This window comes from Macrobrachium rosenbergii, chromosome 12 (assembly GCF_040412425.1).
Source record: "Macrobrachium rosenbergii isolate ZJJX-2024 chromosome 12, ASM4041242v1, whole genome shotgun sequence".
Lineage (NCBI taxonomy): Eukaryota > Metazoa > Arthropoda > Malacostraca > Decapoda > Palaemonidae > Macrobrachium > Macrobrachium rosenbergii.
Window position 1 is genome coordinate 27,976,384 of NC_089752.1, and position 23,104 is coordinate 27,999,487.

The 23,104-nt window shown below is 38.4% G+C and overlaps 1 protein-coding gene across 3 annotated transcripts in view; it reads right to left on the reverse strand.

Moving 5' to 3' along the window:
- The window catches only part of Tgs1 (Trimethylguanosine synthase 1), a 47,500-nt gene that overhangs the window by 324 nt on the left and 24,072 nt on the right, over positions 1–23,104 (reverse strand). For 2 of the 3 annotated variants that reach the window (XM_067113730.1, XM_067113731.1), the window contains exons 2-5: positions 20,572–20,730; positions 11,248–11,353; positions 8,967–10,252; positions 1–3,431 (exon numbers count right to left, since the gene is read on the reverse strand). The exon at positions 1–3,431 is cut by the window's left edge and continues 324 nt beyond it. In XM_067113730.1, coding sequence (XP_066969831.1) covers positions 1,670–3,431; positions 8,967–10,252; positions 11,248–11,353; positions 20,572–20,726 — 3,309 coding nt within the window. In that variant the 5' untranslated portion in view covers positions 20,727–20,730 and the 3' untranslated portion in view covers positions 1–1,669. Of the gene's footprint in view, positions 3,432–8,966; positions 10,253–11,247; positions 11,354–20,571; positions 20,756–23,104 lie in introns of all 3 variants that reach the window. The other variant, XM_067113732.1, reaches the window with a different exon arrangement.

Sequence of the window (23,104 nt, forward strand, 5' to 3'; positions counted from 1 at the left end):
AAAAAATATAGTGCAATTTAAATTAATGATAAAATAATATATCCAGAAATAAAGGTCCACCTAAGTAGAAATTACTGGGATAAAATCCAACAAGCTTGCACAAAAAAAAAATTTTCAGTCCCTTTGTGCATTATTTTCCTCTTTTTTAAATAAATCCTCGATTACCTCTGCTGATGCATCATTCACCTTATTACTGTGAAACACAAAGACTTCTTGTTAAGTCAAGCTAAATCATTATAGTACCATATATGTACTGAAACCATTTTTCATTTTTACAAAACAGTACAATTTTGGACAACTTAGCAAAGGAAAAAGATGATATAATTTATGATCAACTACATAGTAGTAGGAAATCAATTTTATAAATTTTAAAGAATATGAATGGTCATGAAGTTAATAAGGTTTCACAGTTAATTTTTTGGAGAAAATACAAAACTACAATATTTATTAAAGGTGAAGACAGTGAGGAAAAAATAAAGGGGATCCAAATCTTCAGCATAAATGGGTTTAGGAGCATATTCACTGCCCTAAACACACACACTTCTTTAAAGAATTACATTTCTGAACAGCTTTAATCATGCCACAATATTCAGAATAGAAATCCCATAATAGGAACACATCTTGCAGAGAACAGAAATCCCATTATAGGAACACATCTTGCAAAAAATATAAATTCTTAGTCTTGAGAGAAATTTAGTTTAACAATCCAGTCAATAACATATAACTCTCACAAGCTGAAACTTATCTAACAACCATCATACACATTACACAGAATAACAGAATCAGGTACGTGATAATGTGTGTACTAGGCTACTTGATAACTCAATCTCAGATTTAAGAATAAGAAAACTAAACTTACAAAATCTAAGTCCTAGTATTTATGGCAACTGCTACAGCAAAAGAAATGTAAGTACTCAGACCTGTCATGTATTGTACAATGCCTTTTAAAGAACCCAAAATACAGGATCTACAAAAAAATTTTGGAAGCATGGCCAATTACTCTGCAAATTCTTCCAGAAAATATTTTTCTAGTAATGACATAAAAACGAGATTCAAACTTCATCAATCATAACTAGATCACTTATCAATAGTTTACTGTAAAATTAAGAGATCATAGAATGTGACTGCAGCAATACTCGGATAAAACTAAACGTAACATTTATCCATCTGCTTAGAACAAAACTGATAATCAGGGATGCTGCTTCACTAATAATGGGCAAACACATGAAAATAAACAACAATCACAAGTATCATAAGGAAACCAGTCTTGTCAAACCAACATAGAAGAGGAAATCATCTCGGTTCACCAAATCGACTTCAATGTAAGATTACTTGCAAGGAAAATCTGATGCAAAATGTTACTGATGTCTATCTAAAAGCACACAGTCAACTTAAATCCTTCACATTACCAAGGGCATTCATATATGCAAGAATTTAAATGTTTGAAAAAATTCTCAATGTTAAAAACTGGAGATTGTTTGATAATACTGCAGCACAAGGGGGAAAAAAGGGACAGTATAAAATGACTATAAAAATATAGCAGTTTTCATTCTAAAAACTATTATTTACATGTCAATCTACCTATTAATCAAACAAACAAACTGTGAACTGAAAATGCAAAGTACTATTTTGTGTAAGAATTTCTATGAACACCCGAGTCTAATGAATACTAATAGTGGACTAGCTTTCCAAAATATGCAGTAACAGCCTTCAGTTTCTTGTTCATATAATTATACTCCAAATCCACAGCCCCACCTAATCCAGCTAATTCAATAATTTGACACAAATTACTAGACCTCGGAAGGTAAAGGGCAATGTTTTTTGTAATTAAACGAGCTGCTTGCATGACCTTTTCACAATCCATGGCACCTCCAAGCTTCTTTACATCATATACTCTTTCTTGAAAATATCCTGTTCCACCCCAAGGAGGAGTCAGGAGAACAACATCAGCACTCAGTGTAGGAGCCAGTTCCAAAAAGTCACCAACAATGAATTTAATACGATCTTCAACTCCATAAATGGCTGCATTGTGGCGTGCCAGTTCTATCTTGGCAGGATCAATGTCTATTGCAATCACAGACTTGCAAGTACTGGCTAGCTGAATAGCATTGCCTCCAGAACCACAAAAGGCATCAACAACAACATCACACCTGCATCTATAAGCATGATGGGCTGCTATCATCTCTGGGGTAACAGAATACCATGATTCTTCATCTAACCTGATACCTTCATCATATCTTAGAAACAAACGATGTCGCTGAGCCCAGTACTTAAGAAGATGTTCTGGGAGCTCTGGTGGTGGAATTTCCTGATTATTCTTATAACTAACAAACTTGTGATTTGCAGTGATCTCATTCCAAATCCTCCCTTCCTTATCAGAGGAATCTGAATCTTCAGTCTTTTCTGGCACACTGACAGGGTTTCCATCTTCATCAAATGTTATGTGGTAGTTTTCCCAATCATTCTCACTGTCTTTCTGTGAACTATCCAGAACTAGATGGCTCTCAGAATTGAAAGTGTTTACTACTAGAAAAGAAGTGCCATCACCTTGTCGGACCACTTCCAGGGATTGAAAAAGTGTCGGCATCTCTCTCTGGTCCTCGTAAGTATGGAACCTAGTAAACGGCTCACTTTCTGGAGGAGAAACATTTGTATTGCATACTTGTTGTAACCATTTCTCCAGCCTGACCTGACATGACTTCTTTGACTTCTTTTTAACCCTACACTTGACCTTTACAGGAAACCCTAACATTTTGCGAAAGAATTCAAGATAACTCCAATTATTTTTGGCAACTGACATAGTACTACCTAGGGAGGAGTAAGATGGGATGAAAATGCTTAGTACATGGGATGCCACCATAAACAAGAAGTTCTTCAGTGAAGAAAATGAGATTAACAACCAGGGCTGACTTTGTGTCAGAGCAGTGGTTCCCTTTTTATCTGCAGCACTATAACTGTCTTTGAAATAATCACTACTATTATGATCTGATTCTTCATCTTTACAAAATTCCTCTTCATCTGCCTCATAACAATCTTCAGAAACATCATTTTCACCAGATTCTCTACTTCTTGAATTATGCTCCTTTTCAGAGACAATGTCATCATCACTGATGACATCTCTCTCTTTGTTGCAACTTGATGACAATGCATTAGTCACCTGAGAATCAAAGCATTTACTCAATTTCCTGCAATCTTCCTTCAAGTTGAGTTCATCAGCTTTAAACTGATAATCTGCGGAAGGAAGGTTCCCAAGAGAAGTGAGCCTATCAATCTGATCTGCAATTGTTTCTTGTATTCCCTGGCCATATGCCACACTAAAAATGTTATCAGGATTTGGCACTTTGTTTAAGTGGGCTTTACTTTCCCCAGATGAATCTTGATCATGATCATTCTTTCCAATGTAACTCATTAACCATCCAAGTCCAGTGTGGCTGAAAAAATAAATATTTTTAGAAAAATCACAAACAATGGTGAAAAAGATCAACAATTTGCAGTGACTAGTTATAACATGAGTGACACAGCAAAATTTAAGGCAAAATGAAATTCTAATGTTCAACTGTTCCATAATATACAAACCATAGTTTGACAAACTCATTTACAGCTGACGACAGTATGATTACGGACATAAAATTACAAAAGAAAATGAGAGAAGTCAAAAGATGTTTACAAAACTATGGGACAAGATAGTACATTATCAAGAAGTACAGTACTGGGAAATGCAAATAATTTTTGACATTCACATAAACCAGTCTGTATTAAGAATTATAAGGCTTGTCCCCAACAAATGTTACATCTAGTCAGTATATATTAGCATCTGACGATGTCAAATATTGGTTGAAGAACTAAAACAAAACTTACTGGATAGATGACAGGTTTAAAGCAATAAAATCATCAGCATTTGATCACTAGCCCGTCACCATGGGTACTAAAGGCAGCATTCAACACTGTATGTATGCAAAACTCTAGCACTAGGTGTAAAAGAAATGTCTCAATGATACTGACTCACTGAACCTGTAAAGAGCAGGCACCAATGACAGGTTTCTGCAACCCTTGATATGCATAAAGTATGTTGCAATTCCCAATGTAATAAATGTGGCTGAAGCAGAAAACAAGAGATATGAACTATGGCTTTTATGAAACACAATAAAAGCAGTCTGGTAAATCATGAATCCTCTAGATCTGGACTGAGGCCCACAGTGTGTGTTAAAACCAAATTATGAGCTCAACCTTCACCTCCACATGTATTATATCTTGTCTGCTTTTTATATACAGATGATATTGTAAATAAAAGTTAAATTAGGAATATGATGAACTACAATTACTGCATGAATGAGATGTAATTCAGTTTCTATTTCACCACAAAACCTTGTTTTAATACCTGAAAAGGGAAAGACAGTTGGTGTTAAGGAATGTAAATGCTATTTTTCCAAATCATGAAATCTGAAAATTCAGAAAGTTTATACAACTCTAGGCATGTCAGCCCAGAACCAAGTATGTTTCCTAGAAATAGCATTCTATTTCCCAAAGACAAATTACAACAGCCCAGTTCAATAAAAGTAACAAGAGCTTGATACAGAACTACATGAAAAAAGCAGGGTAATGAGGTGACAGTTGTGTGGACTCTCAACTCCTTGAAAGGTAATTAAAAGCCAAAATCAACATATACAAAAACATGGAGTAAGGAATCAAGACCTAGAGATGTCTGATGTTCATAATGAGATTGTGCAAGCATGTGGAAGGAACCCCTAGATGTCAACAATTGGCGATGGTTCACTCTTGATAGTGGCACCCAAGTAGAGCACAAAAATTTTACCAATAGCCAGCATTATAGACAATGAGGTAGAAGTCCTAACTTATAGAACTCTAAATTGTATTGCTGGGATTTTTAAGATCAAAGGAGTTCATGAACTACTGTAATCAGATAATTCAACAAGAATTTGCTAGCCAAGTGAGGCACTTAAGTAACCAGCACGGGTTACTTATGTGCTCATCTTTAACATTCTTAGCTTCTGAGACTTTCTCAAAAAATAAATGCTGCCTGGTCGAGTTAAAAGTAAACAAGTAAAAAATGTGCCAAACAATCGAGTTTTCTGTAGTGTATAATGCTGCATGAAACTCTAGCCACAACCGGCAGCATTCAGTTGCTCCCCAGATGTGGTCAAGTAAAATCCATCAGCAGCTGGCACCTCTAGCGGTGTCAGGACACAAACCATGGCTAACCCTAACCTTAAATAAAATGAAAACTACTGAGGCTAGCAGGCTGCAATTTGGTATGTTTGATGATTGGAGGGTGGATGACAAACATACCAATTTGCAGCCCTCTAGCCTCAGCAGTTTTTAAGATCTGAGGGTGGACAGAAAAAGTGTGGATGGACAGACAAGGACAGACAAAGCCAGCACAATAGTTTTCTTTTACAGAAAACTAAAACCAAAGTTTACCCATGCCAAAGATGTTTCTGCCTGAAATACTGACATGTTAGCAATACAGCCAAAGAAGGATTAAGAATGAAAAAAGCTGCAAGTAACTGTGGGCAAGACGAGTATGAAAATACCATAACCCACTCCATTGCAGGAACTGAGGTGAAGATCATCCAGCTTCCCACAAGTTATTGGACATGTTGGTAGTTAGGAAGAAGTTCTAACACCTACAGCATAAAAAAACTTATGCCAAAGATTCAGAAGATGTATACAGCTTCCTCTTATAAGTCCTTGCATTATGTTTGCCTGTCTTATCACAAAGCAAACCGGCATTCATAACCACCTCTGAAAAGGTCACACAAAATAAACAAAGAATCTACCCCATCAAGCTAAACACAAATCAAGGGGGAGAATAAAATTCAGACACCAGAAATTAAATTAAATTGATTTAATATTGGACATGAAATTCCACTACTGAAAAGACACCTCATGTCTGTTTTTCTGAAAATAAGACTACCACATAATCCTTGGACTCTACACTCAATACTGTGTAAACTGGTTCCCTTGGCTCTACTGAAGTGCCATCAGCAGATGTTGACCTTTGTCTTTTGCCTACTGGTGTATTTGCCTCCTTGAAGGCAGGCTACTGGTGCCTGTTGGTGCACTAGCCTCTTTGGAGCTAGAACCCAATTCTACTCAGTCCATGACAGCTTCTAAGACACCAATAGTTGCTGTTCTTCTGGCTCAACAAACAAACAAACAAGAAAAAGCTGTCAATAAGCCTCCTTGAAGGCAGGCAACTGGTGCCTGTTGGTGCACTGGCCTCTTTGGAGCTAGAACCCAATTCTACTCAGTCCATGACAGCTTCTAAGATGCACCAATAGTTGCTGTTCTTCTGGCTCAACAAACAAACAAGAAAAGCTGTCAATAAGCCTCCTTGGTATAGAGGCTGTTATTACATCCCCAAAACCAAAACCCTTCTTCGGGATTCTGGAAAATTCAGGAACATTCAAAAACCATCAAGGTCTCTGAACATTTTTGGCATTCTCAAGACCACAAAACTAGACCAAAAACAATGATTGCCTTGCAGACAAAAATAACTTTCTCAAGCAGCACCTCAACTTAAAACTTTCTCAAGCAGCACCTCAACTTAACAAACACTTTGGGGGCCTGACTTTCGTATTTTCTAGATACCTTGCAACTAACAGCGATTCCACATATGGTAAAACCTCGCTTTAAAGGACCTGGAACCAACGGACATCGGATTTAACAGACAAAATCCGGCTAAGGTTCGTGGTGGTTGTTTATGTTTACTCATGCACTAACCTCAGCACTGGTGCAAAACTGGAACTTACCGTATATATTTGTGTATAAGACAACCTTTAGATAAGACGAAAAAATTATGGCAAGTTTTCACGAATTTATCTCATATCTGTAGTATACAACAACTGCTAAATTGAAAAAACATCTGTGTGTAGGCTAACTTTTGCAACACCAGGTATTTTATGAAATACTGGTTATGTAAAGATGATGTTACAAATGCTGTTTTCCTTACTGTATCCCTAGAATTCAAATAAACTAAATAACAAGGCCGATTCTATATCATGTTTTTCCTATACACATCGCCAAAAAGGGAAACCCTGTTTTGTTTAAGTTTCATTGCCAATCACAAACCCCTACGAATACAATAATTATCGTATAATCGTTCTTATGACTGAATTGTTCAAAATGTTATTTACCACCAAAATGGTAATGAATTTTTAATGAAAAATGAATATTATGTTATCCTAAATGTTATTGGTACCATAATTACATTGCCACTGAAATTTCCGAAAGGTTACCGAAAGATAGAGATTGCTGTGAGCGCAACCAAAACTCGATGTTTACTTTTTGTCAGATGGCCTCACATAGATAAAAGTTGATTTCATTGATATGGAATTATTCCTCGAATAGGCTATTTATTATGAAGATGCCAAAAATATATAAGATAATAATGGTTTTATTACGTTTACGTTTCATTGCCAATCACAAACAACATGATAATGTACGATAATTTTCGTACATGTGACTGAATCGTTTCTAAACAGTTATTTACCACCAAAATGATAATGAATTTATAATGAAAAATGAATATTATGTTATCCTAAATGTTATTACTACTGTAATCACACTACCATTAAAATTTCTGAAAGGTTACTGAAAGATAAAGGTTGCTGTGAGCACAACCACAACTCGATGTTTACATTTTGTCATCTGGCCTCACACAGATAAAAGTTGATTTCAGTGATATGGAATTATTCCTCAAATGGGCTATTTATTATGAAGATTTGCCAGTAACATATAAGGTAAAGAGAGTTTTATTACCTTTACTATCAGTTTATTTCATAATGTGAATCTTTTCATGTATGTTGGTGCACCTAGACTGAGGGGTAGCCTACCAATAAACATCACTTAAGGCATGGAGAGAAAAAAAAAAAAAAAAAAAAAAAAAAAAAAGTTCCACTTTAACACACAATCGGCTTTAACGGACAACCTTCCCCCTATTACTCTGTTAGAGTGGGGTTTCACTGTAGTTCCTAACATAATTAACTTATACTTTAAAAATTAACATTCAATTTAAGATTTACTTGAAAATGAATGAAGTCTAAAATGGTAGCAGGGCAAATAATAAGCATAATGTAAAATTTAACACCCTTACAAAATGGAGAGGCTGACAAAAGAATGAGGTGAAGAGCCTACAAAGGAATAACCTGATCACCAAGTCCTCAGCCACTAACAAATCTGTTTTAATCTGCTGAGAACAGGCACAGAAATGTGTCTTTTAGTAAAGTGGTTTGCAATATGAAATGGAAAAATTTAAATGATTTGAGGAAATAATAAACCTTGACAGAGGCAAAAGGGCAAGAAATATTAACTAAACTACTATTAAACAAGACAAATTAAAATTCAAAATACAGTAAAACCTTGCTTTAACAGACCAGGAACCAACGGACGTCTGATTTACCGGACAAATTCCGGCCAAGGGTAGTGGCTGTTGTTGTTTGCGTTTACTCGTGCACTAACCTCAGCATTGGTGTGAAATTGGAACTTACCTTGTATTTCCACGTATAAGACAACATTTAGATAAGACTAGGTCGAAAATTATGGAAAATTTTCATGAATTTATCTCATATCTGTAGTATAAGATGACTGCTAAATTCCAAAACCATCTACGTATAGGCTAGCTTTTGCAACAACAGGTATCTTATGAAATACTGGCTTTGTAAAAATGTATTCCTCAATTACACTATTATGAAGATATGCCAATAATATATAAGGTAAAAAGGGTTTTACTATCTTTATTATCAATTTATTTCATAATGTGAACCTTTTCATGTATGTCGGTGGTTATCGCACCTAGGCTGAGGCTAGCCTACCGATAAACATCACTTATGACACGAAGAACAAAAATGCTTCACTTTAACAGACGACCTTCACCCTCTATTAGTCCGTTAAATTGAGGTTTCACTATATATTCAATCAGACATGACAAATATATCAACTCTTACCTTGCTGTAATGGATAGGATTTTCTTCTTTCTCTTCTGCTTTGAAGATTTTTTAATTTTAGCACCATCCAGTACCTTTGTTAAACTGCAATTATCAAAGTCTTCACTCTCCTCCTCCTCATCAGTTTTGTCAAGATCTTCCTTTTCATGACCATTCACAACAATGTGATTTCTTTCATGTCTTGCCCTCTTGCTTTGCATTGCAGAACTTGTTCCAACTTCATTATCTTCCACGTTTACTTCTACCCTATCTTCTTTCCTACGCTTTGTACCCGTTTTTTCAAGCCCTTCTGGTACACAACTGCTTCCACTTACAGTAACAATTTCTTCCTCATCATTATCATTAATAAGATCAACTTTACTGGTAACTAGGGCCTCATGGTCATGTGCTTGTACTTCTTCTGACTGGACTTTCCCTTCATTATCATTTTCTTTGAATTTATTAACATCTAATTCCTGAGCACTAACCACTGTAAATTCTTGAATAGAATCATCAGGCTTAATCATGCCTTTACAATAATCAACTTGGCCTTGTTCCCTGAAAAATCTGAGAAGACTTTCACTAGGCTGTACACCATTATTTTGCAAGAAGCTTCGCAAGTGTACCCAGTACCTGCTGTTGGAAAATTCAGAATACAGTTTATCCAATTTCTCTTTAGCTTTGGAATCTAGATGGCTATCTTTTGCATCACTATTTAAATGAGCTCTATCTTCAGTGCCTGTCTTATCTTCAGACTTGTCCTCACTGTCTGCTTTTACTTGAGACTTGTCCTCAGCAGTAGCTTCAACTTGATACTTGCCTGCAGTATCTGCTTTTTCTTGTGACTTGCCCTCAGTGTCTACATTTTCTTGAGGTTTCTCATCAGTTTCTGCATTTTCTTGAAGGTTCTTGTCAGTGTATACCTCTTCTTGTGGCTCCCTATCAGTGTCAGCCTTTTCTTGGGGCTTGCTGCCAGAGTCTGCTTTTTCTTCAGGTTCCTCCTCAGTGTTGGTCTTTACTTGGGGCTTCTCTACAGTGTTAACTTTTTCTAGGAGCTCCTCTTCAGTTTTGTCGTTAGACACACAAACAGGTGTATATATATTCTCATCAAGTCCATCTTGAATGACAGGGATTACCCACGGATAGTCCTGAATGTAAGTGTCATGCCATTCTACATGGGAATCTTTGCAGAGGCTGCGATTCTTCTGAATCCATGACAGTGGAATATAAATTTCCTTCCAATTTTCCCAATGTTCATGCCATGACTGCCAAACTGCATGTGGTACATCAGGTGGGCAAGTATAAACCTGGGAATAAAGATGATTAATTATGAAGTAAAAATAAGTTTCTTAATCTCCATGTTCTAATAATGCAACATATACGGTATATCTACCTGCTACATCTAAGTAAACCCAGAACAAAAACAGTCTAGTCTCAAACTCCAATTAACTTGAAAGCAGAAACAAAGCAAAGCAAAAGATTGGCAATGAAAAAAATTTGGTTTTCTAAAAAAACAAAAAACAAAAAATCCTCTAAACAACTATTCAATCAGTCCTCCACTACACTACAATATAAAATTCATGGGTATACTTGTTTTCTTTCTCATAACTGTAACTGGGACAGTGACAAGCAGAATTGGTGTTTTTCTCTCTTACTGATAAATACACATCCTTCTGGAAAGGCAAACTTTTTGTCTTACTGTTTTTCTCTCACCCTCAAGTAATTTCATTGCCACGATCCTGTTACTCAGCCTTTGGCAACTGAGTCCATTGTTATCATTTTTAAGCCAGACTCTAAGGATCTGATGTCACCTTTTGTGATTCCTCAATGTATCTGCTACTATGCTTATCCAAATGTAGCAATTTTGTTCCCATCCTTAAAGTGAGTGTCTACACCTCAAGCTGTATTTAGTTTTTGGAGCCACAAAACAGTCTTTGAGCCCTTGTATCATCAAGACACTAATCATACCAAATCGACTTCCTTTCATTCCCATTACATTCAAATAAATACCATTGAACAAATAGGTCTATTGCAAGCAAGGAAGGAACTGGCAAGTTACTTCCTTATTTCTTGCTGCATTTCATGAAGATGAGGATTACTAGTTTGTTACTTATACAAGAAAAATGAAATGAAAAAAGTATTAGGATGATGAAATAAAAAAGTATTATAAATACCAAACCTTTAAACTCTCATTCGAAATGTACAGCACTGAAAAAAACCATATGCCCTAATCTGAAAAAAATATCATAACCCCTCATAATATCTTGGCTGTCACTAACTAGTGCTTCCTCATAAAACTTACTTTGCCATCAAAATGAAGAGAATCACCATTTAAAGGTGCTGGTGCACTGGTTGTTTCAGCAGCAACTTTGTCCTCTAAATTTGCTGGAACCCTTTCTTCATATTCACTAAAAAAAGAATAAAGAAACATAAGTAAAAACAAAAAATACACGAGTCAAACATGATAAAAATAAATGTGAAAATACAGCAATTTGGTCCTATACCGTAAAGTCACACATTACGATGTAGGATCTGGCGCCAACCACAACACTAACAAAGAGATGTGCTTCCTTAATAGTGTATAAGAATTTTTTTCTTACTGCAGCATTATGCCCACTATAAAGTCTTTGGTTTATTACCCAATAAAACAAACTGCATTTCAATAAATTTAAATATACATCTGGGAAGGCATGAACAAACAGCAGAATATCTGGGATGCCAGAGCACCATCTTAACCCTTAACGCTGACTGGACGTATTTTACGTTGACAAAAGTTGTCTGTCGAGTGCCGAGTGGACGTATATGCGTCGACTAAAAAAGCTTTTTTAAATATTCGCAGAAAAATACTTATAGGCCTCATTTGAGAAAAATTTTAAATCACGCGCCTTGAGGGATGCTGGGAGTTCACGAATCACACTGTTGTTTTGTTTACAAGCGTGACCCAGCTGCGCATGCGCGAATTTCTTTCTTATCCCAAAAGAAAGCATCAGCTAACCCTGCTGAAAATCTCAGAAATTCTTTAGTCACTTTGTCGTAATTTTTGCACCGTTTTCTATTAGCCTTTACATTACATAAAGTTTTATATATGAAAATGTGTGCAATTTCATGTAGAATACAGCAAAGAATAACTCATGGTTGTAGCTTTTATCAATTTTGACATTTTCATATAAATCACGATAAGTGCCAAAATTTCAACCTTCGGTCAACTTTGACTCGACCGAAATGGTCGAAAAATGCAATTGTAAGCTAAAACTCTTACATTCGAGTAATATTCAATCATTTACCTTCATTTTGCAACAGACGAGAAGTCTCTAGCACAATATTTCGATTTATGGTGAATTTTTGAAAAAAAACTTTTCCCTTATGTCCGCGCTAACTCTGCTGAAAATCTCAGAAATTCTTTAGTAACTTTGTTGTAATTTTTGCAGTTTTCTATTAGCCATCACATAAAGTTTTATATATGAAAATGTGTGCAATTTCATGTAGAATACAACAAAAAATAACTCATGGTTGTAGCTTTTATCAATTTTGACATATTTTCATATAAATATCGACAAGTGCCACAATTTCAACCTTCTGTCAACTTTGACTTTCGAAGAAAATGGTCGAAAAATGCAATTGTAAGCTAAAACTCTTACATTCTAGTAATATTCAATCATTTGCCTTCATTTTGCAACAAACGGGAAGTCTCTAGCACAACATTTCGATTTATGATGGATTTTTGAAAAAACTTTTTCCTTACGTCCGTGCTAACTCTGCTGAAAATCTTGTAAGAGCCTGATGTCGTCTCTTCCAAACACGTGTGTTCATCGTCCATCGGAGTGGACAAGACAACAAGAGCATCTCGTTTTCTTTCTCTAAAGGAACACAATTTCAACCATACAATATTTCCGTCTGTTTCTCCCTAACCATTGTTGTCTTGATGTATGTACAATCACCACTACTTGCATTGCCATGTAAGCATTCTAATCATGTATTCATAATGTTCCAACGAATCTTCTGTATCAAACTGTGTGTATGTTTCTGTTTGTGAAGACGCCAAACATCTTGCCACTCCGACGGACGATGAACACACAAACACACACGTGTTTGGAAGAGACGGCGTCAGGCTCTTACAATCTCAGAAATTCTTTAGTCACTTTGTCGTAATTTTTGCACAGTTTTCTATTAGCCATCACATAAAGTTTTATATATGAAAATGTGCGCAATTTCATGTAGAATACAACAAAAAATAACTCATGGTTGTAGCTTTAATCAATTTTGACATTTTCATATAAATCACGGCAAGTGCCAAAATTTCAACCTTCGGTCAACTTTGACTCGACCGAAATGGTCGAAAAATGCAATTGTAAGCTAAAACTCTTACATTCTAGTAATATTCAATCATTTACCTTCATTTTGCAACAAACGAGAAGTCTCCAGCAAAATATTTCAATTTATGGTGAATTTTTGAAAAAAACTTTTTTTACGTCCGCTCGTTACAAATTCATGCATCATTTTGTGATAATATTTTCTCTGTGTTGCTTTGATCGTTTTACAATTTGTTATATACCAAAATCATCGCAATTTAGTATACAATAAAAAAAAAACTCATTAGCTTTAACCGTTTTGTATACAATTATATATGAAATTTTTTTTGCGCTGTCATATATTCCAATATTTATATATGATAATATTTTTTTTCATTTCTGATGGTAGCATACTAACCTTCAGGCAATGAGAAAAAAGGAGCCAAAAATGAACTCTTAAATCTTAAAAACTAAGCGTGCTGTGATTTTTTGAAAAAAACTTTCTTTCCGCTTTAGCGCTAACTCTCAAACCGCGCCGGCATACGGCAGACACTTTTGTAAATAAGAGGCTCGGCGTTTAAGGGTTAAGATATATACATAATTCAAGTGAAGTATGACAATACACTGCAATCACAAGGATCTAGCAAACTTAAAATTACATGGGCAACAAATGAGACATACTAAATTATAATAAAAACTTCTTGGAAGAAGACCCTCTTTCAAAAAAACTTCATTGAAAACAATGGGCATCTGGATGCTGTAGTTTTGTACTAAAATTTCTCAATTTCCTCAAGACCCTTCATACTTGCACAGCAGAATGTAAATTTAACAGCTATCCCAAGTTCATTTATTCCTTAACTTTTCAATAATCTGTCTACCAATTACGAAAGCTGAATGAAGCCAGAGGTAAAGCCATGTATTTATACTCGCAAGCATGTTTACAGAATTTTCAGATTGCTGATTAGCTGGCAAGACTGGGGAGCTCTTCCTACTGGCTAGGAATGGGATGCTTCATCTGCAAGTCTAGCATTGCACCAGAGCTCTATGGTCTCACCAGCCAATTGAAAATCTCCAGAAAATTCTGGCTTCCCTTGCCTTTTGTAAATGGTACCAAAATGAAACTCTTGGAGCACCATAGGAAATATTTTATGTCTCTGCAATTTTACTTCCTTCAGCGCCATTAGACATAGAATAAGTCTGGGGAAAAAATATTTTTGAAAAATTTTGTACTACTACGGTACACTTTGCCAGGCAAGCTGGAGGGATGCAGATTGCTCGCTGAGTGGTCCCAGCATATAGGTGGCGTACCTCAGGCCCATGATGCCGCCAGAAGTTCATTGTTTAGTCGTGTGATATAAATAAATAAACTTGCATATCATAACTTTTGCTAAAAATTATAATGTAGATCTGTGAAGCATCTACTTTGGTTTTAGTTTATTCAAGGTGCCAAAAGGTGTGGGGCAAAGCTGCAAGGCATTTTGCTGTTGGTGCTATGATAAGTAAAGTAAGACTTGGTACACAAATTTTCACTTTCACTTTAACTACACTAAATTTTTTCTTAATTTTTTTATACTTTAGGGGATTTTGATGATTGACGAAAAAAGTTCAATCATTTGTCAAAAAAGTGAGACAAGAATGAGCTCTCTAGGATAAACTTTAATGATGCTAGAGCAGTTTAAAAAACTTTCTTGACTAGTCTAGTGGTAACTCAAGCGGCAATGTGAGAAATTTTCGTTGGTTTTCTATCAATATTTTCTATTACATTTTCTGTCCAAAATATATACTGTATTCCTGTCACAAATAGTTTTTGTGCTAAGATAAGTAAAATGACATTTTTATAATAAAATGAAGTTTTATATATACTTACCCAGTAATTACATTAGCTAAGACTATCTCTTGCCTTGGCAGCTTAAATTAAAAAATTCGCAGGTTAGCACTTCATTTAGTGCAGGTGACTGCTCTCACCCACTAACGAGAGTATCAGGAACTACTCGGCAAACATTCGTCACTACGTTTATGCTCTATGTCCATGTGCGGGGAGGAGGGAGGGCTCCGTCCATAATTACTGGATAAGTATATATAAAACTTCATTTTATTATAAAAATGTCACTTTTATATATGCAACTTACCCAGTAATTACATTAGCTGATTCCACATTGAAAGGTGGGGGGGAATCAGGGACAAATTCTTCCCAACCAATAATTCATGTAACGATTTGAGATAATAGATAAGCTGCCAGCATTGGTTACAATGCTTGTAGTTCCTTGTTAGTTAAGAGAGCCTGCAGTATAAGACTGCCTCTGGTTGTTGCTCAACTTAACCTGTAGCAGCGTGGCAGTAAAGCCAGGAGCGCTTCTACATAAGGTGGAACACTTCGCAGCAAAGGAGTACTCCAATGGCTGACGAAGTATAAGATTAAGCTTTGGGACGAAGGTGTACACCAATGGCCGACAAAGCATACATAATTGCCCTTGCCCTGGGCGCAGTACCAATAAAAACAACCAGATATGACTATTACTTGCATTGAAAAACAGACCATGCCCCATTCACTGACAGTGATGGGTGCTCCAGGTAAATTGTAACCTCTGGCTCTCACAAGTCTCGGGCATCTTACTACAAGGTCAATAGATAGTAAGAGAGAATCCTATGCTTCCTTCTACGATGCCATGCCAGTTGTTAATAATGATCGCATGGTACTGCAAGAATCTAACTGTTTAAACTTTCTTTGAAAGGCAAGTAGTGAAGATCGATTACACTTCCCAAAGGACAATTGTCGAATGGATGTCAGGGGCATACACTGCCTGAAAACTAAGGAGGTAAAAGCTGTTCTGACATCCTTAGCCTCCCTAAAAAGGAGCAAAATGCTTTCCTACTTCTCAGAGTGTCTTGGAGAAGGTTGATTATAGACTGGACGTCAGGGGCACACAGTGCCTGAAAGCAATGAGGGGAGGTTGTACTGATGTGTCTAGCTTCCATTAAAAGTAGGCCAACAGCTCTCCAGAAATAAGAGTGACATAAGAAAAAACAAGTCCAATGACAAGAGAGGACCATACGTCCTTAGACGGAGGGTGCTAGAACACTAAAGTTTATGAAAACATCCTATGCTTCCAATCCTGCTTAGGTCATACCGTAAAACTCCAACAGAAAATGAGCTTCCAACTAAGCTGGTGCCGGGTGTACTGAGCTGGTGTCAGGCTGTGGGTAGGGCCAGCAAGGCTGGTCGTCGGCTAACAAATTGGTCCTGGTGGGCGCTCCTAGAAGCTCGGGGTAGAGCTGGCACCCGGCAGAGAGAGAGAGAGAGAGAGAGAGAGAGAGAGAGAGAGAGAGTGAGTGTGTGTGTGTGTGTGTGTGTGTGTGTGTGTGTGTGTGTGTGTGTGTGTGTGTGTGTGTGTGTGTGTGTGTGTGTGTGTGTGTGTGTGTGTGTGTCTTGGTAAAAATTCCTTTATTTCTGAAGTTATCGGAAAGACATGGCTGTCCTGATGAACTTTCTGATCCCAACAAGCTCTTAAATAAAACTGGAGAGGTCTCATGTGAAGTCTCCCTAGCCTTACAAATTTCTCCAGAGAAGTCAACGTCCCCAAGAGATTCATCCACTGGGTAGTGGAGCAAGAACGAAGCGATAGGAAGAGGTCTACCTTCCTCAGACAGTCTTCCACTCTTCTGAGTGACGGAGAAGCCCGAAAACTCAGAGTCTATCTGAACTCCCACATAAAGTATCTTCTGAGTGGGAGTCATTTGTGACTTCTCGAAGTTCATTGTTAGTCCTAATTCCTGGGTCAAGAGAGGAGTTTTGTAAGCCCTTTGTGCACTGATTCTTCGTAGGTGATTGAATTAGCCAATCGTCCAGACAATGAGATCCTCACTCCCGCTAAATGTAGCCAACCCGTCACAGGATTCAACATTTGAGTGAAGACTTGTGGGGCCTTCGGGAGACCAAAACAAAGTGCTCGAAATTGAAATATCTGGTCCTCGAAAAAGAAACGTAGGCATTTCCTCGAATCTGGGTGACCCGGATATGGAAATAAGCATCCAGCAGGTCCAAGGATATCTGTATTTTTCACTAATTCTATTGCCTTTTTGTTCAGAAGAGAGGACACTTCCTTTGACAAGGCCGAATGCTTCTCCTAACCGATGGAGTAAGCTGTCAATACGACAGGAATGTTGGTCAATGGCAGATTCTCCTTGAAGGGGATAGAGTATCCCTCTTTTAAATACTTTGACTTCCCACTGATCCGCTCCTCTTTTGCTCCATCTCCCCTAAGAGAGACGAAGCCTGACCCCCACAGGAGCATGAAGGACTAAATCCTCACTTGCGAGAGGAAGATCTTGCAGAAACAAATGCTGTTTATCCAGAGGGGAAAGCAGGAGGGCCGATTTCTGTGGGGTCGAAACCCTTCACTGTAAACGAGACCCACAGTTCGCACTTCTTCAGGATGCCCATGACATACAAGGCAGCTACTTCAAGCGATCCATCTCTGATGGCTCTACCTGCGCAAGAGAGAAAATTCTCCAGGTCTGCGGCTTCAGCACACAAGGAAGGAGATTCTTGAAGCTTCTTGGCAACTGCTCCCAAACACCAGTCGAGAAAAATCAACACCTTGAAGGCCTTAAACATACGGGATGCAACAGGTTGGACTGAGGAGAGGACTGCCCATGGGCAGACCCCAGTGGCCTCCCTTGGGCTACCGGTATGCCTCCTCCCAGGTAGAGGGGAGTATGGCAGTGACCTGCGCCTAGGAGAATCAGCTGGACGAGCAGCCGCCCGTACCACTACACATCCAGAAAGACGCCTTTCCAAGCTGTCTCTTGATACCTGGGACCGGCAACAGGCTCAACTGAGGGGGAGAATACCCGTAACCCCCCGACCTCCCTTGGACTTCCAGTATGTCTCCTCCCGATGTATGGGAGTATGACAGGGACCTTTGTCTAGGAGAATCGAGGGACGAGTAGACACCTCCTCCACTGCACAATACTTCACTATCACAAGGTTAACATCTGTTAACCTAAAACAAGACTGGCAATGGCATGAGAAGGAAGTGAGGGAGCCAGGCATGGGAGCAAGTGGATAAAATGAGCAGGAAAGTTAGCAGTGGGAGAGATGACTTAGATGGTGCCATGGTACCAGTAACTGGTGCTGAGCGCCCGAGAGCAAACGCCGAGGCGCCAGAGAGTGAGCCCCGAGCGCCCAAGTGGACGCCCAGCACCCGACAGCAGGTGCCAAGCGCCTAAAAGCTGGCGCCGAGTGTTCTGCAGTTGGTGGCCATCGAGCCAGAAGCTTGAGCAGGCACCGAGCGCTCTGCAGTTGGCGGCCGCCGAGCCAGTAGCTCGAGCAGGCGCCAAGCGCTCTGCAGTTGGCAGCCATCGAGCCAGAAGCTCGAGCAGGCACCGAGCGCTCTGCAGTTAGCGGTTGCTGAGCCAGTAGCTCGAGCAGGCGCCGAGCACTCTGCAGTTGGCAGCCGTCGAGCCAGAAGCTCGAGCAGGGACCGAGCGTTCTGCAGTTGGCAGCCGCCAAGTCAGTAGTTCGAGCAGGACCCAAGCGTTCTGCAGTTGGCGGCCGTCAAGCCAGTAGGCTGCGCAGGTGCCAAGCGTTCTGCAGTTGGCGGCCGTCGAGCCAGTAGCTTGAGCAGGCGCCGAGCATTCTGCAGTTGGAGCAGGAGAGCACTACTTGGCACTCGTAGAAGGAGCTAAAAAATGTGTAACTCTTCATGATTCCTGTCATCCACTGAAAGCACGTCGTAACCAAAACAATGAGCACAATTCTCTCCCACTGTATTCCTATCCTTACACTTTTCAGTTCTTTGCAAAGGAAAGTGTAACAATATATTCAACTAATTTTTTAAGAACAAATTTATGAAGTAAACAGAGTACCATTACGCAGATATCTCAATTCCTTAAAGATACATTTCTCAATACTCATCAAACATTAATTGAGACTTGCTGGTGCATTTCATTCTCTAAAAATTGGTCTGGAGCGAATACAAGGTTACGTTTACTACGCTACTCGGAAAAGGAAAGTTAACCTTTATGGACCAAGATGATATCTACGTCTCAATTCCTGTCACACGTTTGAGAATTACAGTTATGCCTTTCAAAAACGAAAATATTGGTTGGGTAGACAACACAACATTAATATTTTACGCTAAAGAAGAGGCAGCGAACGCAAAACTGTAAGTTTCTTACAAAGGAAATTCAGTTTGGTAGCAAGCACAATATATGCTATTCAAGACAAAGCACACACAGTATCAACATACATACTGTACAAGTTTCACATTCTAATTACGACTGAGACTTGCAAATAAACAAAATCATGTTATTAGTTCGGCAACGAACACAATGTTTACATTCACCTGTAAAAGCGAAATCGTGGGTTAAACTATGCTGTCTGTAGTTAAACAATTGATTATGAGTTCACTACTGTTGTGAAATATGACAAATTAAACAAAAAAATAAAAAGCTGTCCTGAATGGTGTAAGCTTGAAGGCTCCCAAATTTGGCGATAAAACATCACCAAAATCCGGTCTCTGACCGGCAAATTTAAGAACAAACCAAGCTGACAAAGACGCTCTGTGTTGACTCAAGCGTCGGCAGAAACGTAATGTCGAATGTTTGCTGAGTAGCTCCTGATACTCTCATTAGTGGGCGAGACCAGTCACCTGCACTAAATAGAAGCGCTAACCTGCAAATTCTTTAATTTAAGCTGCCGAGGCAAGAGAAACTCTTAGCTAATGTAATTACTGGGTAAGTTGCATATATAAAAGTAGGACATTATACAAATTTTTCTTTTCAGGGACACTTTTTCTTCCTTTTTTATACTTTAGGGGGATTTTGATGATTTAAGGATACTGTTCAATCATTTGCCAAAAACCCAGACAAAATTGAGCTCTCTGGGATAAAAATTATCAATGCTAGAGCTTTTTGAAAAAAACTTTTCTGTTATAATTTTTCGCTGCTCACTGAGGCTTGGCACTCATGGAGACAAAATTTAAGCAGTAAGGGTGAAAGAGTTGAGGAATAATTGAATTTTGGATAGCAGTTTTATAATTTGCCTACTGCTATTTGGATATTCATTTGGGAAACAGAAATTACAATATAAACTCATTGGTCTGCAGATGGCCATTCTTTTTGAAATAAAAAGAACCTAAATTCTGGAAGTACAAAATAAAGTCCTCTTTTTAATTTCAATTACAAAGGTGATTACAACAGTGTCAGCTTCATGATGTAAAATTCCAAAAATGTGATGCACAGTTCTGTGGTCTGGCTGAATTACTTTATAATAACAATAGTGGTATCACAGCACATAGATTTCAGTAACAGCAACAAAATTCTACTTAACATACCTTATGAACAATGAAGACATATAACACGTTATTTTTCCACTTTTCTTGGTAGCAGTTTCTGACTCATCATCACTCAGTTGAGCTGCTCTTTTGAATTCTAACACTGACTTCCCTTCACCATACCATTCTGTTGTAATATGCTTGGGAAGAACCATTTTCCTGAGGGAGGATTAACAGAGCACACCTGAATGAAAAAGTTTCATGCAATACATCTCCAAACAATTTAACTTTGTGCTTTTGTAATAACAGAACTTTCTTATATCTACTTAACTGAACTGTGCCTTATGGTTCTGTAGAATTATGCCAGGAAAGCTTAACAATTTAGGACTTTTTGACAGTATACAATAGAACATGCCTTAATAAACCAAGGACTATCTCCATTGTAAACGAAAAAACTTTACACATGCTCAAAAAGACTAAAGCTAGCTGCAACTGACATTTTCCTGTATCTGTGTGTTTTCCATGAGAGAGAGAGAGAGAGAGAGAGAGAGAGAGAGAGAGAGAGAGAGAGAGAGAGAGAGAGAGAGTTTTAAGTATAGTAACCTAATTTATTTATTTATACAAATATTGTACCACTACGGATATATATAATTATAATTTTGAAAAAAAATTTGTTGGCATTAGATTTCTTCAAGGTCAAAATTTTTTGTAAAACTTACAAACTAGCAAGGGGGAAAATAAGTATTACTGTACAGTGTTCAGGAAGAAATTCCATACATCACAACCTATGGGTATTCAAATATATTTTGAGCATATTAAACTGTCTGCATGCATGCATTCACACTCGCCCACCAAATCTGGGATATTTGTATATTTCCTAGATAAGCTAACCAGAGCCTTTTACATTGGAGTATTCCCAGTATGAGCTGGAAATGGTCATAAAAGCTTAGTAACAAGGTGGTTAATTGGTGGCAGGCAGGTGAGGGACAGGGTACTGCCCACCCACCTGTTGGCAATTTGTCACTTATTCCATCAGCAAACAGGGACTACGCGGGGTTGGTTGAGATTGGATTATGATAAAAGGTTCTGGTTTTATCCTCAAAATTATCCTCAGAATTACTCCTGGTACTTTTTGGAAAGCTTAAGAAATATGAAAGGCGTCTGAACCTCTGTATATCCTTTAAGTCTTTTTGTAAGGAAAACTGGAGGAACAGTCAAAATACCGACCTATAATTGATTCTTGCTCTTGTATATGAGCAAGGGTGTGATTCCTGTAACCTCCTACCCACCTTGAATACAGATGCTGAGGTGAGAATTAACGACAGAGCTGTACCTCTGCAACTGTCTCTTGAGGAGCTAGACAGATTTCCTTGAAGCAAGAGCAGAAGTAGATGGAACAACCTAAACAATGCCCATTCCTGGACTCCATACTGAAGAGTTATCCCACTCTGAATAAGCTACTTGGGGGAGAGGGGAAGCAATTTATTCAAAGGCTAAGGGTATGAGGAAGAACTCCATACTGCTCTATCCTCAGTATAGTTCTTCTGTTACATTCTTTCCTCCCACCCCAACTTCTTCGACCATCACTTTCCTTCCTCTTAACACCTCAAGAGCCATTGGAACTTAGCCTTATCCACCTCCAAAGAGACTCCAGAAAAGGACAAGAGAAAGAGAACCCCTTCATGCAGTGGTCCCAACCCATGGTTTTTGTCTGTCTGTGGCAGGCTTAACCATAGAAGATAGGCCTCTGACTCCTACAGTCAAAGGCAAGGAAAGAAACCAGGAGTGTGTGACATGAGGGGGAGTCCAATCTGGAGATCAGAGAATATTACTGCAAAAAATGTCTTGCACAAGCTGGGAGAAGGGCTACCAAAAGATTAATATAGATTCTGGGATACTGGGGTGTTCAAGAACAAGTCCAATGACCTAACCAAAAAGCCTTACAACAAACATCTCTGAGCGCCAAGCGCATGCACGCAAGAAACACAGCAGATGTCACACGTCTTTTGTACATACATTCTCATTCATATTATTATGTTAAATGTATCATTCTTAGTGCAAGCATTACAATGTCAGCATTCCAGCTGTATGTATCATAACTTCATTCATGTCCTGTATGTTGATTTATGTGCATCTTTCCATCCTCCAACAAACATAGTTGATTGTACTCTGACCTCTGTTTTGTTCGCCTCATGTCAGGCACTACATTTCTGCTTCCGAGAGCTACTGACCTGTCTGTTTGTTGTTTGAATAAATTAGAAGTTTGTAGACACAGCCTCTTACTTACGCCTTTGCAACATTGGTAACCACGGAGATGTCCAGCCCAGCAAGCCCCAACAATGCCAGCCTCTACAACACTACTATTGCCACCGCCTCCATACGTCTGCCCTGCTTCACACCCCACAACCCAGAGGCTTGGTTCTTGAGGGCGGAGACAGTCTTCCATTCAAAGAAAATTACCTCCTCAACATGCAAAGCAGACACTGTCCTCGAATTCCGGCCAGACGACGTTTTTGAGCAAGTCGCAGGATGGCTTGCAGAACTGCAAACCCGTCACCTATGAATCACTGAAGGATCAGCTGAAGTCATCCTT